This window comes from Oncorhynchus kisutch, linkage group LG11, assembly GCF_002021735.2.
Source record: "Oncorhynchus kisutch isolate 150728-3 linkage group LG11, Okis_V2, whole genome shotgun sequence".
Taxonomy (NCBI): domain Eukaryota; kingdom Metazoa; phylum Chordata; class Actinopteri; order Salmoniformes; family Salmonidae; genus Oncorhynchus; species Oncorhynchus kisutch.
Genome location: NC_034184.2, coordinates 34,835,474 through 34,854,403, shown reverse-complemented (window position 1 = coordinate 34,854,403; position 18,930 = coordinate 34,835,474). Strand labels below are relative to the sequence as shown.

Here is an 18,930-nt window from a genome sequence, read left to right as displayed (position 1 = left end):
TTTCTCTGTGGTGTAGTAGGTCAGGGCGTGACTAGGGGGTGATCTAGTATATCTATGTCTATGTTGTGTTCTAGTTTAATTTTCTATGTTGATGTTTTGTATGATTGCCAATTAGAGGCAGCTGGTATCGTTGTCTCTAATTGGGGATCATATTTAAGTAGTTATTTTTCCCACTTGTGTTGGTGGGATCTTGTTCATGTGTAAGTTGCCTATGAGCACTCCATTGTTTTCACATTTCGTTCATTCTTTATTGTTTTTGTGCATTTCAGTTATTAAACATGTGGAAACCATATCACACTGCACCTTGGTCCGATAATTCTTACGCCGAACGTGACATATGTAATAACCCTGTCTGTTAGGTTTATATACTCTTGTTTGTATATTTCAGTATTTTTGTATTTGTTATGTTAATAAAAAAATATTAACAAATCTTTTAAAAAAGTAGGCTAAACTAGCTAGCTGCAGTTGCTAGCTAAGTAATTGAAACTGAAAGTAAAAAAATTAATGACAATCTCTCCGTATATATAATTCTCTTGCTTCTCCATCATTTTGGAAGAAATGTATTTGTTCAAAATTGTTCAACTATTGTCTTTCTCACTCTTTGAGTCAACTACTCACCACATGTTATGGACTGCAGTGCTAGCTTGCTGTAGCTTATGCTTTCAGTAATAGATTCATTCTCTGTTCTTTGATTGGGTGGACAACATGTCAGTTCATGCTGAAAGAGCTCTGATAGGTTGGAGGACATCCTCCAGAAGTTGTCATAATTACTGTGTAAGTCTATGGAAGGGGGTGAGAACCATGAGCCTCCTAGGTTTTGTATTGAAGTCAATGTATCCAGAGGAGGACAGAAGCTAGCTGTCCTCCAGCTACAACATGGTTCTACCCTACAGAGTGCTGTTGAGGCTAATGTAGGCCTTCTTTGAAAAATAGTGTGTTTTTAATAAATTATTTGATGACATTTGACTGCCTCAAATTTGTCTCTCGACCCGTGTGCACCTACGTTGTAAACTTTAAATCATAGGCTAGGTTGTAGCAACCTCATGATGGATATACGGAAAATTTGAGTATCATGTAGTAGCCTAAACCTATTACTGTTACATTGAACTGGGTGAATGGAATATGAATGCGTTTCATCCAATATGCTGTAATAGAAATAAGGCCATGCTCTTGAAAACAAATCGTCCTCAATCATCTTAAATGGCACTGACCGCCACTGACCTACACAAACATGGGCAAACGCTTACTCTTGCTCTCACACAAACACAAACACACACACTTCTAAATACACTATATACAAACAGTGTAGCTATTCCCTCCACAAGGCAATCAAACAAGCTAAGCGTCAGTATAGAGACAAAGTAGAGTCGCAATTCAATGGCTCAGACAGGAGCCTGCAGTCAGTCAGGGATTACAAAAGGAAAACCAGCCCCGTCATGGACACTGACATCTTGCTCCCAGACAAACTAAACAACTTCTTTGCTCGCTTTGAGGACAATACAGTGCCACTGACAAGGCCAGCTACCAAAACCTGTGGGCTCTGCTTCACCGCAGCCAACGTGAGTAAAACATTTAAATGTGCTAACCCTCGCAGGGCTGCCGGCCCAGTTGGCGGGTGAGCTTACGAACATATTCAGTCAATCCCTATCCCAGTCTGCTGTTCCCACATGCTTCAAGAGGGCCACCATTGTTCATGTTCCCAAGAAAGCTAAGGTAACTGAGTTAAACGACTATCGCGCCGTAGCACTCACTTCCGTCATCATGAAGTGCTTTGAGAGACTAGTCAAGGATCATATCACCTCCACCCTACCTGACACCCTAGACCCACTCTAATTTGCTTACTGCCCCAATAGGTCCGCAGACGATGCAATCGCAATCACACTGCACACTGCCCTAACCCATCTGGACAAGAGGAATACCTATGTAAGAATGCTGTTCATTGATTACAGTTCAGCATTTAACACCATAGTATCCTCCAAACTCGTCATTAAGCTCGAGACCCTGGGTCTCGACCCCGCCCTGTGCAACTGGGTCCTGGACTTTCTGACGGGCTGTCACCAGGTGGGAGGGTAGGAAACAACATCTCCACCCCGCTGATCCTCAACACTGGGGCCCCACAAGGGTGCATTCTCAACCCTCTCCTGTACTCGCTGTTCACCCATGACTGCGTGGCCATGCACGCCTCCAATTCATTCATCAAGTTTTCAGACGACACTACAGTGGTAGGCTTGATTACCAACAATGACGAGACGGCCTACAGGAACGAGGTGAGGTGAGAAGGTGGAAAGTTTTAAGTTCCCTGGCGTACACATCACAGACAAACTGAAATGGTCCACCCAAACAGACAGCTTGGTGAAGAAGGCGCAACAACCCTTTTACAGATGCACAATCGAGAGCATCCTGTGGGGCTGAATCACCGCCTGGTACGGCGACTGCTCTGCCCACAACCGTAAGGCTCTCCAGAGGGTCGTGAGGTCTGCACAACGTATCACCGGGGGCAAACTACCTGCAAACTACCGATTGCTGAAGTGCGTATAAATCGTCTGTCTTCAGTTGCAACACTCACTACCGAATTCCAAACTGCCTCTGGAAGCAACATCAGTACAATAACTGTTCGTCGGGAGCTTCATGTAATGGGTTTCCATGGCCGAGCAGCTGCACACAAGCCTAAGATCACCATGTGCAATGCCAAGCTTAGGCTGGAGTGGAGTAAAGCTCGCCGTCATTGGACTCTGGAGCAGTGGAAACACGTTCTCTGGAGTGATGAATGACGTTTCCCCATCTGACGGACGAATGATGGTCTGGGGCTGTTTTTCATGATTCGGGCTAGGAAATCATAGCGCTACAGCATACAATGACATTCTACACGATTCTGTGCTTCCAACTTTGTGGCAACAGTTTGGGGAAGGACCTTTCCTGTTTCAGCATGAATGGTTTTTCGAGATTAGTGTTGAAGAACTTAACTGGCCCTGACCTCAACCCCATCAAACACCTTTGGGATAAATTGGAATGCCGACTGCGAGCCAGGCCTAATTACCCAACATCAGTGCCCGACCTCACTAATGCTCTTGTGGCTGAATGGAAGCAAGTCCCCGCAGCAATGTTGCAACATCTGGTGGAAAGTCTTTCCAGAAGTAGAGGCTGTTGTAACAGCAAAGTGGGGACCAACTCCATAATAATGCCCATGATTTTGGAATGAGATGTTCGACGAGCAGGTGTCCACATACAGTGCATTCGGAAAGTATTCAGACTCCTTTATTTTTTGGGGTTATGTTACAGCCTTATTTTACAATTGATTAAATAATTTTTTCCCCCTCATCAATCTACCCACAATACCCCATTATGACAAAGCATAAACAGGTTTTTAGAATTTTTGCAAATGTATAAAATGACTTTTGGGGAAATTTACATTTACATAAGTATTCAGACCAATTATTCAGTACTTTGTTGAAGCCCCTTTGGCAGTGATTACACCCTCTTCTTGGGTATGACGCTACAAGCTTGGCACACCTATATTTGTGGAGTTTCTCCCATTTTTCTCTGCAGATTTTCTTAAGTTCTGTCAGGTTGGTTAGGGAGAGTTGCTGCACAGCTTTTTTCAGGTCTCTTCTGAGATGTTTGATCGGGTTCAAGTCCGGGCTCTAGCTGGGCCCCTCAAGGAAATTGAGAGACTTGTCCAGAAGCCGCTGCTGTGTTGTCTTGGCTGTGTGCTTAGGGTTGTTGTCCTGTTGGAAGCTGAACCTTCCGAGATCCTGAGTGCTCTGGAGCAGGTTTTTATCAAGGATCTCTCTGTTCTTTGCTCCGTTCATCTTTCCCTCAATCCTGACTAGTCATGATGCTGCCACCACCATGCTTCACCGTAGGGATGATGCCAGGTTTCCTCCGTACGTGACGCTTGGCATTAAGGCCAGAGTTCAATCTTGGTTTCATTAGACCAAAGAATCTTGTTTCTCGTTATCTGGGAGTCATTTAGGTGCCTTTTGGCTAAATCCATGCGGCCTGTCATGTGCCTTTTACTGAGGATTGGCTTCTGTCTGGCCACTCTACCATAAAGGCCTGATTGGTGGAGTGCTGCAGAGATTGTTGTCCTTCTGGAATATTCTCCCGTCTCCAAAGAGGAACTCTCGAGCTCTGTCAGAGTGACCATCGGGTTCTTGGTCACCTCCCTGACCAAGGCCCTTCTCCCCCGATTGCTCAGTTTAGCCAGTTGGCCAGCCCTAGGAAGAGTCTTGGTCATTCCAAACTTCTTCCATTTAAGAATGATGGACGCCGCCATGTACTTGGGGACCTTCAATGCTGCAGAAATGTTTTGTACCCTTCCCCAGATCCGTGCCTCGACAAAATCCTGTCTTGGAGCTCTACGTCCAATTTGTCTGACCTCATGGCCTGTTTTTTTCTCTGACATGCAGTGTCAACCGTGGCACCTTATGTGCCTTTCCAAATCATATCCAATCAATTTAATTTACCACAGTTGCACTCTAATCAATTTGTAGAAACATCTCAAGGATGGTCAATTTCAACAGGATGCACCTGAGTCCAATTTCGAGTCTCATAGCAAAGGGTCTGAATACTTATGTAAATAAGATATTTCTGTTTTCTATATTTAATAACCATGCAAAAATGTAAAAAAAAATGTTTTCGCTTTGTCATTATGGAGTATTGTGTGTAGATTGATGAAGACATTTTTTGTACCTCCATTTTATAATAGGCCTGTAACGTAACAAAATGTGGAAAAAGTCTAGGGGTCTGACTATTTTCCGAATGCACTGTACTTTTGGTCATGTATTGTATGTTCCTGTGACCATCCCCTATGATGTATCTTTGATTATGCAGCTGTAGAGATGGGTGTTCCTGCCATTCCTCAGTCTATGCTTGGGGTGGGACTCGCCATTTCAATCTGTTCATGGCCTGCAGTGTGACACACACACACATATAAATACTATAATTAACTCATCAGATTTTCTTCAAAGTGCGACAATATGTCATTCAAGGTCACTCCCAAACCCTGCCCTCGACTCGTCTAGCTTCCCAGTGCTGTATATTTCACATATCCCTAATCACTAACGGTTTACACACGCCATTGAAAATATGGTATAAGGCCGTTAAAAACCAGTGTGTCCAACTTCTCTCTTGTCCTCTAAAAGCGAATGTATTTTTTTAGGTGGACCTGAGGTTTTGATGTCTATTTTCTTTTCTGTTTTTTTTAGGGGCCTGTTTGCAAGTCATTATACTGAGACACATTACCTGGAGGATGGGAGTCCCGTCACTGGTGCTCACAACTCTACGGTAGGCTGGAGGTTGAGTGCTTCTGACATTCATGTTTGAATGAACATTGTGTGCTGCTGACTTTAAAGGATGGACCTTTAACAATGTCATGTGAACTCAAGTGATGCTTTTTTGGATCAAATGGCCCTCAAGGCAATATTGAGAACACATGTCTGAAGTATAGACATTGCATGACATCTGAAAGATCAAATGTTTTGATCCAGTAAATGGATTATGACTAACTTAGTTTTTAGTGGGGAATATCTCTCTAGTTATTGACATAAAGCCATATTGACATGTAGACCTAACACTTGGTGAATTGATACAGGGTTAAAAACAGTGCCTTCAGAAAGTATTCACACCCCTTGAATTTTTCCACAAATATTGTTCTGTTACAGCCTGAATTTAAAATGTATTAACTTGAGATTTTGTATCATTGGCCTTCACATAATAGTCCATAATGTCAAAGTGGAATTATGTTTTTAAAAACGTTTGCTAATTAATGAAAATCTGAAATGTCTTGAGTCAGTAAGTATTCAACCCCTTTAATATGATAAGCCTAAGTAAGTTCAGGAGTAAACATATACTTAACAAGTCACATAATATGTTACATGGACTCACCCTGTGTGCAATAATAGTGTTTCAATTATTCTTGAATGACTAACTTATCTCTCTCTGTACACCACACATACAATTATCTGTAAGGTCCCTCAGTCAAGCAGTGCATTTCTAACACAGATTCAACCACAAAGACCAGGGAGGTTCTCCAATGCCTTGCAAAGAAGGGCACCTATTGGTAGATGGGTATCTTTTTTAACAAAAGCAGACATTGCATATCCCTTTGAGCATGGTGAATTTTTTTATTAGGCTTTGGATGGTCTATCAATACACCCAGTCACTCCAAAGATACAGGCGTCCTTCCTTACTCAGTTGCTGGAGAGGAAGGAAACCGCTCAAGGATTTCACCATGAGGCCAATTGTGACTTTAAAACAGTTACAGAGTTTAATGGCTGTGATAAGAGAAAACAGGGGATGGATCAACAGCATTGTAGTAACTCCACAATACTAACCTAAAAGACAGATTGAGAATAAGGAAGCCTAAGGAACTAAAGTAAAACTGAAAAACATTTGTCAAATAAGTTAACTTTATGTCATGAATACAAAGCGTTATGTTTGGGGCAAATCCAACACAACACATCACTGAGTACCACTCTTCATATTTTCCAGCCTGGGGGTGGCATCATCATGTAATGGCTATTCTTGTCATCAGCAAGGACTAGGGAGTTTTTTTTGCATAAAAAGAAACAGAATAGAGCTAAGAGGAAAACCTTGTTCAGTCTGCTTTCCAACAGACACTGGGAGACAAATTCACCTTCCAGCAGGACAATAAAGTAAAAGACAAGGCCAAATATACCCTGCATTTGCTTACCAAGACAACATTGAATGTTCCTGAGTGGCCGAGGTTTTGACTTAAATCAGCAAGACTTGAAAATGGCTGTCTGGCAATGACCAACAACCAACAAGACACAGCTTGAAGAATTGTAAAAATCATAATGTGCAAATATTGTACAATCCAGGTGTGCAAAGCTCTTCGAGACTTACCCAGAAAGACTCGTAGCTGTAGTCGCTGCCGAAGACGATGCTAACATGTATTGACTCAGAGGGTTATGTATTGACTCAGAGGGTTATGTAATCAAGCTATATTATTGTTTTATTTTTTATAATTATTTTACAAATGTTATAATTTTTCTTCCACGTAAAAGCATTTTTCTTCCACGTAAAGCAATTCAGAGCTAACTTTTGACATGTTCTGTTACAGATTCAAAGCCATATTTACCCATTGCAGAATGTGTCCATAGTTATGAATGAATAAGCATATTTACAGTGCTTTCAGAAAGTATTCACACTCCTTGACTTTTTCCACATTGTGTTGTGTTACAGCCTGAATTTCCAATGTATTGTCACTGGACTACAAACAATACCCCATAATGTCAAAGTGGAAGGCAAAGTTTTTAATTCATTAAAAATCAAACGCTTAAATATCTTGAGTCAATAACTATTCAACCCTTTGTTATGACAAGCCTAAGTAAGTTCAGGAGTAAACATATACTTAACAAGTCACATAATATGTTGCATGGAGTCACTGTGTGCAATGATAGTTTTTAACATGATTTTTGAATGACTACTTTATCTCTTTATCCCACACATACAATTATCTGTAAGGTCCCTCAGTCGAGCAGTGAATTTCAAACACAGATTCAACCACAAAGACCAGGGAGGTGTTCCAATGCCTCGCAAAGAAGGCCACCTATTGGTAGATGGGTAAAACAAAGAGACATTGACTATCCCTTTGAGCATGGTTCAGTTATTAATTACACTTTGGATGGTGTATCAATACACCCAATCACTACAAAAATATAGGCATCCTTCCTATCTCAGCTGTTGGAGAGGAAGGAAACCATTCAGGGATTTCAGTGGTGACTTTAAAACAGTTAGAGTTTAATGGATGCGATGGGAGAAAACTATGGATGGATCAGCAACATTGTAGTTACTCCACCATACTAAACTAATTGACTGAGTGAAAAGAATTAAGCCTGTACAGAATAAAGATATTCCAAAACATGCATTCTGTTTGCAACAAGGCACTAAAGTAATACTGCAAAAAATGTGGCAAAACAATTCACTTTTTTTCATGAATATAGTGTTTGGTGCAAATCCAATACAACACATTACTGAGTGTCACGCCTTGACCTTAGATATCCTTTTAATTCTCTATTTTGGTTAGGTCAGGGTGTGACTGTGGTGGGCAATCTAGTTTTCCTATTTCTTTGTTTGGCCTGGTATGGTTCCCAATCAGAGGCAGCTGTCTATCATTGTCTCTGATTGGGGATCATACTTAGGCAGCCTTTTTCCCACCTTAGTTTGTGGGATCGTGATTTTGTATAGTTGCTGTGTAGCCTGCAGAACTTTACATTCGTTTTGTATTTTGTTGTTTTTTGGTGGTCATTTTAATAAAAGTAAGATGTTCGCCTACCACACACCTTGGTCCAATCCTTCCATCGACAAACGTAACAACTGAGTACCACTCTCCATAGTGGTGGCTGCATCATGTTATGGGTATGCTTGTAATAGTTAATGACTGGGGAGATTTTCAAGATAACAAATAAACTGACAAAATACCATAGGAAAACCTGGTTCAGTCTGCTTACCACCAGACACTGGGAGATTAATTTACCTTTCATCAAGACAAAAACCAAAAACAGAAGGCCAAATCTAAACTGGAGTTGCTTTCCAAGAAGACAGTGAATGTTCCTGAGTGTCTGAGTTACAGTTTTGACTTAAATCTACTTGAAAATACCTGAAAATGGATGTCTAGTAATGATCAACAACCAATTTGTCATTATGGGGTATTGTGTGTGGGTGAGGGGAAAATCTATTTAATCCATTGTAAATTCAGGCTGTATTAAAACAAAATGTGGAATAAGTCAAGGGGTATGGATACTTTTAGAAGGCACTGTATTTGACAAGAATGCTACTAGTCACCCATCATTCACATCAAACACCTGAACTCCAACAATGTTTTAAAGAAATCAAAATAGTTAACAATGCATGCATATGCCTTTTATACATAACATATAAACATCTGACGATGTAAATATTAAAATGATTTATTTATCAATGACACAAACCTGTGACATCGAAGAGCACCATATTAACTATTATTACTATCAGAGAATGCACAGTTTCTTATTCTTTTCCATTTTAGGAATTAGACCAGCACAAATAACACAAAATGTAAAACAGCATATTGTGATTTTTGTTGGGTGAGTTTAAAATGAAGAAACAACTGGATGCATAAGGTAGGTTTAATATGAAATACTAGATCTACTCCAGCAGAATGAGAAACACCCTTGGTGTCCATGTTGCTGCTGTCAATTGTGAGCAGATCATTTACCACTAGTGTTAATGTATTTCAAATACTAAGACCCCTTTTCCAGCTGTTTGACCAGGAATCAAAGCATTTGCTTTTCCACATGTTTTGGATGGAAATTTGTTGAGAAATGTATACAGTGCCTTTGGGAAGTATTCAGACCCCTTGCCTTTTTCCACATTTTGTTATGTTACAGCCTTATACTAAAATTGATTTTAAAAAGAGTAATACTCAGCAATCTACACACAATACCCCCTAATGAAGCGCAAACAGGTTTTTAGACATATTTGCAAATGTATTAAAAATTTTAAAAACAGAAAAACATTATTTACATAAGTATTCCCACCCTTTGCTATGTATGAGATTCGAAATTGAGCTCATTTGCATCCTGTTTCTATTGCTAATCCTTGAGATGTTTCTACAACTTGTTTGGAGTCCACCTGTGGTAAATTCAATTGATTGGAAATGATTTGTAAAGGCACACACCTGTATATATAAGGTCCCACGGTTGACACTGCATGAGTGAAAACCAAGCCATGAGGTCGAAGAAATTATCCGTAAAGCTCCGAAACAGCATCATATCGAGGCAAAGATCTGGGGAAGGGTACCAAAAAAAATGTCTGCAGCATTGAAGGTCCCCAAGAACACAGTGGCTTCCATCATTCTTAAATGGTACGAAGTTTGGAACTACCAAAACTCTTCCTAGAGCTGGCCACCCGGCCAAACTGAGCAATCGGGGGAGAAGGGCTTTGGTCAGGGAGGTGACCAAGAACCTGATGGTCACTCTCACAGAGCTCTAGAGTTCCTCTGTGGAGATGGGAGAATCTTCCAGAAGGACAACCATCTCTGCAGCACTCCACCAATCAGGCCTTTCTGGTAGTGGCCAGATGGAAGCCACTCCTCATTAAAAGGCACATGACAGCTGGCTTGGAGTTTTGCCATAAGACACCTAAATGATGAACAACATTCTTTGGTCTGAAGAAACCAAGATTGAACCCTTTGACCTGAATACCATGCATCACGTCTGGAAGAAACCTGGCACCATCCCTACGGTGAAGCATGGTGGTGGCAGAATCATGCTGTGGGGATGTTTTTCAGTGGCAGGGATTGGGAGACTAGTCAGGATCGAGGCAAAGATGAACGAAGTAAAGTGTAGAGAGATCCTTGATGAAAACCTGCTACAGAGTGCTCAGGTCCTCAGCCTGGGGTGAAGATCCACCTTCCAACAGGACAACGACCCTAAGCACACAGCCAAGACAATGCAGGAGTGGCTTCAGGACAAGTCTCTGAATGTCCTTGAGTGGCCCAGCCAGAGCCCAGTCTCGAACCTGATCAAACATCTCGGGAGAGACCTGAACCTGACAGAGCTTGAGAGGATCTGAAGAAAAGAATAGGAGAAACTCCCCAAATACAGGTGTGCCAAGCTTGTAGTGTCATACCCAAGAAGAATCGATGCTGTAATCGCTGCCAAGGGCGCTTCAACAAAGTACTGAGTAAAGGGTCTGAATACTTATGTAAATGTAATATTCCCATTTCTTTTTTAAATGAATTAGCAAACATTTCTAGGAACCTATTTTTTTCTTTGTCATTATAGGGTAGTGTGTCTATATTGATGAGAAATATTATTTTAGAATTTGCTGTAACATGACAAATGTGGAAAAAGTCAAGGGGTCTGAATACTTCCCGAAGGCACTGTATATGCCTAATATTTTATTTTATTTTCATTTAACAACCAATTTTACATGTTCCACTGAAATGACCAAAACCAACAGTTAAAGGTCACATATTTTGAAAGTCGACTACGTTATGGTGTCTGGCAGCTATTTTCATTTAAAAGTTTCCTTTCCAAAACACAACTGACTAAGTATTTATGGACATTATAAAATCCTAAATTGGTACACAAACTCAAAAAAAAATATCAAAGTGTCATAAAGAATGCTAAGGTAAATGCTAAACATAATGCTACCCAATATACACTACATGACCAAAAGTATGTGGACACCTGCTCGTCAAACATCTCATTCCAAAATCATCTGCATTAATATGGAGTTGGTCCCCTTTTGCTGCTATAACAGCCTCCACTCTCCTGGGAAGGCTTTCCACTAGATCTTGGAACATTGCTGCGGGGACTTGCTTCCCTTCAGCCACAAGCGCATTATTGAGGTCAGGCACTGATATTGGGCAATTAGGCCTCGCTCGGTGTCGGCGTTCCAATTCAGGTGTTTGATGGGGCTGAGGTCTGGGCACTGTGCAGGCCAGTCAAGTTTTTCCACACCGATTTCAACAAACCATTTCTGTATGGACCTTGCTTTGTGCACAGGAGCATTGTCATGCTGGAACAGGAAAGGACCTTCTCTAAACTGTTGCCACAAAGTTGGAAGCACGTAATCATCTAGAATGTCATTCTATGCTGTAGAGTTAAGATTTCCCTTCACTGGAAATAAGGGGCCTAGCCCGAGAAAAAAAACAGCCCCAGACCATCATTCCTTCTCCACCAAACTTTACAGTTGGCTCTGTGCATTTGGGCAAGTAGCGTTCTCCTGGTATCCGCCACACCCAGATTTGTCCGTCGGACTGCCAGATGGTGACGCGTGATTCATCACTCCAGAGAACGCTTTCCACTGCTCCAGAGTCCAATGGCGGCAAGCTTTACACCACTCCAGGTGACGCTTGGCATTGTGCATGGTGATGTTAGTCTTGTGTGTGCCTGCTTATCCATGGAAACCCATTTCATGAAGCTCCTGACGTACCGTTATTGTGCTGACGTTGCTTCCAGAGTAAAATTTGGAACTTGGTAGTGAGTGTTGCAAACGAGGATGATTTTTACGCGCTACAAACTTCAGCACACCATTCTACTGCCAATGTTTGTCTATGGAGATTGCATGTCTGTGTGCTCGATTTTAGACAGCTGTCAGCAACGGGTGTGGCTGAATTAGCCGAATCCACTAATTTGAAGTGGTATCCACATACTTTTATATATTGTTCCTGTATGTCTATGGCACCGACATGTTCATGTTGAATGTAATTAGTTGGTGACTCAGCCAAGTATTTTCATAGCAATGCTATTTCAAAAGGAGTCTCCTTTCAGAGCAGTGAAGGGGTCTCTTTTGGAGTCAAGTCAGTACATCCTTAGTGATTGTGTAAAAGTGTGAACTGGCTACGGAAAATGCCAGCTTCAAGTATTTTGTCTCACAGTTCAGTACTGACGTTCAGTATTTTTCAATCTGACTTTTGGCTAACAAAGCAGTTGGTCTTAGTGTAATTGGTGTAGACTTGAATGATGCAGGTACAATGCAGGTGCTTCTCCACCTGCATTGCTTGCTGTTTGGGGTTTTAGGCTGGGTTTCTGTACAGCACTTTGAGATATCAGCTGATGTACGAAGGGCTATATAAATAAATTTGATTTGATTTGATTTGAATGAAGCCATTCAGCCATAATACAGAGTTTTGTTTTGACTCCAAACCAGACACTTCCTCATCATACTGTCTCAGACAGACAGTAGCTTCATTATGTCTCTGTACACTTAATGGCTTCCTTTCCACTTCTCCTTGGTTGACCATTGGTGAAACGAAAGATAAGTATACTATAGTATGTTAAAGAATGTCCTGACACGGTTTAAATTTGACTTGAGTGTCATGTTGGTATTTTTCAGAAGAACTGTTACTACCATGGAGAAGTGGAAGGCCACGCTAACTCTGACGTCACTCTCAGCACCTGCTCTGGCCTCCGGTAAGTAACACTTCAGTCTATAGGATCCCAGAAGCCTCAGACATGCTGTGTAAGTGGCCACAATCATGACCCACAGATTGTTCCAGCAATTCTCACATAGGAACTTCATTGCGAGGAAAGGATGTGTATGACAAACCATTTGAATGTAAAAATGTTTATTTCAGAGTCAAGACATACTCCATATCTTAAAGCACACCAAAAGGAGTATAGTGACACCAAGATGTCTATATCATGTACTGTTAGCATCTCATAGGGTCTTAAATGAGGCATGTATAGATGGCCACATTCATCATATTTTCAGAATGATGTTTTGTGATACAAATGTAAAAAGCATTTCAAACATCCTTCATCCCAATGAAATGTATGTGAAAATTGACAAAACAATCTGAGATACCACAAATTTTTTCCGTTGCTGTAGAATCGCACTTTAGCCCCTTAATTCTCGGTCAACAAACAGGTATGAGTTTCCACTTACCCAAGAGTATAGAAGAGTCCACCAAAAGTGTATAATAGATCCCTAGACATAGAACATGGTCTTGGTCTGGGCCACCCAGTGATTATCTGTATTCTCCTCCACTCTCCTCTGGGCATGTGTCTGTGCCTAATGGCCACCTGGAAGTAATAAAGCTGCCTGGCTGAGTCTAAACAGCAACAGAAAGCCTGCTGATGTACGCTCATCTCCTGCTTAATTACCCCAAACTACAGATGCATTATGTGACGAGAAAACGTTTAGTATGCCATGAAACCTTTTAACGATGCAATAAAAGCTAATGAAGAGGAACTTTTAGCGGTAATACATTTGTGATAAAAATGTTGACCTGAATAAGAGTCCACCCCCAAGGAGTGTTACTGGTCATTCTTTGTTTTTATCTTGTACCTCACAAAATCCTTGAGGCAGACAGATGTTTGACGAGCAACATGCGGCTTGGCTTCAATGCCAAAACAAATTGTTTCAGAGTTTTAGTTGGCCTAAGAGCCTCTTCAGGGAGTTGAATCTACTGTAAGTCAGTGGGGCCATTTACATTGACTGAGTTATTTCACTAAGAGACATTTGTTCAGTCCAGAAAGAAAATAAAACGAATCTAAATAATCCAGCTGTGAAAAATTAAGAAAGCAGAGTACAGAGAGAGAAAACAATGAAATATATAACTAGGCCTTAGAAATATCCTTCCACACTTTGGTCCTTGGAAGTCCACAGTCCACATAAAGGAAACTTCTCTTGATGATCAATACAATATCCCTTACCAGTTCTTGACTTGGACTGAAATAGATGCTAGTACTCATTTTGGGTGCTGGTACTGTTTATATATAGGTGCAGGAACTCCATAATACTTTTGAGCTAATATTCTATGAGGTGCAGGAGCTCTAGCAGTAGAAAAATAGAGGCACCGGACCACGTTCCGGTGAGCTCTTGCCCGAGTCAAGCACTGTCCCTTACTAGACTTTGAGAAAGTTCTCACTGAAAGTTAAAGACCTAGGCCTTTAAACTATAAACATTTTCCTAATTACAAACATTTCTGACCATAGCTTAACATGCAGTCAAAAATCAACATGGCTTCCCCCTTCTGGTCACGGAATGCTTTGTCCACGCAGTCAATTTATTATGCCAGATCTGTTGAACAGCTTTGCCTCGTCTCCCCTTGTCTTACAGGGGTTTCATCTCACTTGAAAATAAGACCTTCATCCTTGAACCATCGTTGGACCAGGACAATTATACACACATCATTTACCGAGGGGAAAACCTCAACCTGTCCTCTGGAACCTGTGGTCATGGCTTCAACATGTCCTCTGGAACCTGTGGTCATGGCTTCAACATGTCCTCTGGAACCTGTGGTCATGGCTTCAACATGTCCTCTGTTACCCCTGACAACCATCTGAGAAGCCCTTTCAGAACATTCAGTACCAGGGTGAGGCTCATCGACAACAACTACGTTTTTCTTCTGACCATTTCCTTCAGATTACCTCCATCAAATACCACATTAGAAATATTGGTACTGTAGCATTCCATTAACAAAAATGCTCATGATAAAGCTATCAGATCAAATCATTAGATCTAGAAGATGTTCAAAAGGAAGAGCTTGATAATGGATTCATGTTGTATGGGATCTGGAATCAGTGAGATAGATAGAGAGTGATGTAGGAGCGTGGGCTCATGGACTTATGACATTGTCATCCAGATAGCTGTCTGAGAGTGTCTGTAACACAATGTTCTGGGTTTGTTAACAATCTGAGCGGGGATGATGCCATCTTTCATGGTGGGAAAGCAATTGATTTGCCGACTGACAGGATTCACTATGGAAACACCTATGTCTTAATTTCTCTGATATGACACCATTTGAAACATGCTGATATGGTATTTGTTTTGTAATGGCAAGCCAGGGGTCCTTAGAGAGATGTTTATTGTTAATTTGTAAACTGATACATGCCTTTATAGCTATTGCCTCAAAGGTAGGATCAAACTTATTTTTACCATACTGTTGTAACAAAGATAATGGATTTTTGTGGCAGTATGATCGATTATAAACAATGAGGGCAATTTTCACTGTAAGCAGAAACCAGGGCTTGAACTGTATTGGTTTTGCACTTGGGTTTGTACTTGAATTGGCGCTCAGACCAGCACATGAACCATGGTAGAGATCCAACCTTGCCCTTACTCTATCCCTGGCTCCAGAGTCCTATATCAGGGCCAGGGCAGGAGCATGGGCACAGCTCCCCACACCAGTCTCCATGTAGCAGGTGTACAGGTCCATCTGCCACCACCTACAGTACCTGCCTGCATCCATTATCAATCCTGATCCTACCCTTTCCTTCAGAAATAATAACCAAGACACTCACTGACACAGTGAATCATCAGTTTCCAATATTGGAGCTTTAAAAGCTTGATAAAAAAGAACAGGAGCACTATGATAGGACAGGATATTTCATAGAAACCTGTCTGCTCTCTGCGTGACTAAGCACATGAGTAATAGGCTTTTTTTATGAAGCTTTTGCCACTGGTGTGTAGGCCTTCAATGTGAAGTTGAAATCACAGGTGATTCCGTGACAGGAGCCTTTTGAAAGATTGATAAGCAATATTTTTGAAGTAGCTTTAACATAAATAACCTAATGTGGACTCACTAGAAGTTGTGCGAAAGTGAGCGTTGTTTACAAAGCAACAAAAAAAAAAAGTCAGGACTTTGAGGAGGAGAAAGGAGTGGTTCAATTTAGAATGTCCATGTCCTTGAGTAAAGATTTTGTTCAAATGATGAGTTTTCTGCCCTCCCCCCTCTCTCTGCATCACAGCACAAGAGGCACGCTCAGAAGACTACCAAATACGTAGAGCTGATCATCGTTGCAGACAACAGAGAGGTAATGTATCTATAATGAATTCAAATGCATAGATAATAGTCCTAGTGTCGCCCTACTCATCATTACCATGACTACAGTATGTGGTGTGCCCATTCAGAACGGCTAGAGACACACAGACTTTTCAGAAGAAAATAGGCGAGATTTTAACAAAGCAAGAACAAATCCTCATGGTAACGGCAGAATTAGGTCAGTGTGCTGCTACAGTGCGGTCGTCGGTGGCAGCCGTATTCCACGGGAAGTGCTAAACAATTCCCCAGTGGACTAGACAGGAAACAGGAAACGGTGTGGATACAGAAGAAGGAGAGAAACGCTCGCACTGGGATTTCCCCTTGGCTGCCCCTAGCTGATGCTATTGACCTGAACTGGAAGAGAGAGGAGGAGAGGACCCACTTGCTTGTGCTGCTCTATAAGGGCCAGGCTGGATGTAGCTGACTAAGTAGGTCTACACACAGTGTACACAAGCAGGTGGATGCACAGTGGGATGAAAAAGGAGAGTCTGTCTCACCTTGGATTGCATCCGATGCCTTTCACATGCCATTTCTGCCAATGCACATGCTCCCCGTTCTCTCGCCAATTGTTTCTGAGATGAGCCCAGATCCTGATGGACCTCAGCTTGACAACCTGTCCAACATGTTATACCTTCCCTTCCAGACTGGTTGAAGATATCTGTAACATATGGGCCATGCCATTTTTCCAGAAACGACCATTATACTGTACTGCTAGGGTTGCAGAGCTACCAGTAATGTACAGAGGTTACCGGAATCTTCAGTAATTTTGGTAATTAACAGGTGATCTATGGCAATAGAATAATTGTCTTATTTGCATAAGCTCTATACAAATAACTTTGTTTGTATAGTGCTTTTCAATACAGGTAACAAAGTTATTCACATCAGAAAATAAAAGTGACTAACTTAGAAACAAAGACAGATATAGCTCATTCAAATCATACATTGAAAGCATCTTTATAAAAGTGTGTCTTCAGTAGGTATTTAAAAACAGACACTGAATCTGCAAGCCTGATCTCGTCTAGCAGACCATTCCAAAGTCTAGCCCTAATAGCAAATGCCCAGTCTCCTTTTGTTTTCGACCTAGACTTTGGAATGGTCAACAGTGCCCTGCCAGAGGATCTCAGGCTGCGTCCTGACGTGTAAGGAGATGAAAGATCAGAGATATAGGATGGAGCTAAGCCAAGCCTAGCCTTAAACGTGATTAATATATATTTTTGATCTATTCTGAAAGTGACTGGTAGCCAGAGTAGAGAAGCTCAAATAGCTGTGATATGGATAGATTTTCTGGTGCCTATAAAAAGCTGAGCTGCAGCGTTTTGAACTGTAGACGATGGAGTGATTTCTGACAGACATGTATACAAAGAGTTACAGTAATCTAGGAGTGAGGAAATAAAAGCAGGTAGAAGTCTCTCCAGATCATTGACTGAGATAAAATACTTGACTTTAGCTATATTTCTCTGATGATAAAAGCAGACTGGACAACCTTCTTTACATGCAGCTGGACGTTTAGGTCAGAGTTAAATAAGGGGGACCAAATAAAACAACCTCTGATTTCTTATCATTGAGTTGGAGAAAGTTGTCAGACATCCAACATTTGATATCAGCAAGAAACTTGTGAGGGGTAGCTATAGCTAGCTTGGTCACTAGGTCTGATTGATATATAAAGCTGTGTGTCATCCGCATACAGTAGAAACTGCATGTTATGATTGTGGATGATGTCACCAAGGAGAAGCATGTACAGGGAAAAAAGGATAGCCAGAGATCTTTGGTAATTTATACTTGCATAACTTTAAAAATATATATATTCATATGTAGTATTCATTTTTGTATATCTATGTCCATATTGTCCATGCGTTTCTAGAGAATATACCATATGGTTCAAGAGAAAATAATGGAAAAAAAAAACATCTAATTATTTTTTGTAAATAATTTTTATTTAATCTTTGTTTAACTATGGAAGTCAGTTAAGAACAAATTCTTATTTACAATGAATTAACAATGGCAAAATAACTGCAACTCTTCCAACTATTGACTTTTTTCACAACTGCCACAGTTTGGCGCCAAAACATTTACAACAAAGACATAATGCTTTAGGCTGAGTATAGCCCACATAGATCTCCCCCACAGCACTTACCCAAGAGTGGCGCCAAACCCAGACAGGAAGATCACATCAGTGACTTTTATTTATTTTAAATTATTTAACCTTTATTTAACTAGGCAAGTCAATTAAGAACAAATTCTTATTTACAATGACGGCCTTGGAAAGTGTGTGTCTTTTGACACTATATAAATGAGTCATCTCACAGTGTTTGTCATTATACCCTGATGAAGACAGCTTGTCTGTCGAAACGTTGGACATAACATGTCTATGTCCTGGGAAATGTCCTTGTTACTTACAACCTCATGCTAATCGCATTAGCCTATGTTAGCTCAACGTCCCGCAGGGGACCCACAGATCCTGAAAAAGTTTTCAACAGGAAAAAACAAATAACGAGAGGCGTGCTACCTTTTCCTAAATCCCTGAACATCACCAACGGATGCTCCCCTAGGAAGCCAGTTCCAAAATAATGTGTTGAGTAGAGCGGGCTAGCAGCACCAAACAAAGAGAATACAGTGGTACGTTTCTAAATAAATTATATAAACCAGAC

At 41.0% G+C, this 18,930-nt stretch overlaps 1 protein-coding gene across 2 annotated transcripts in view; it reads left to right on the top strand.

The window, feature by feature from the left end:
- LOC109899734 (disintegrin and metalloproteinase domain-containing protein 12) overlaps positions 1 to 18,930 on the top strand; it is a 147,594-nt gene that overhangs the window by 94,087 nt on the left and 34,577 nt on the right. For both annotated transcript variants that reach the window (XM_031835683.1, XM_020495207.2), the window contains exons 4-7: positions 5,208 to 5,286; positions 12,850 to 12,926; positions 14,578 to 14,833; positions 16,209 to 16,274. In XM_031835683.1, the coding sequence (XP_031691543.1) occupies positions 5,208 to 5,286; positions 12,850 to 12,926; positions 14,578 to 14,833; positions 16,209 to 16,274 (478 nt within the window). The remainder of the gene's footprint in view (positions 1 to 5,207; positions 5,287 to 12,849; positions 12,927 to 14,577; positions 14,834 to 16,208; positions 16,275 to 18,930) is intronic.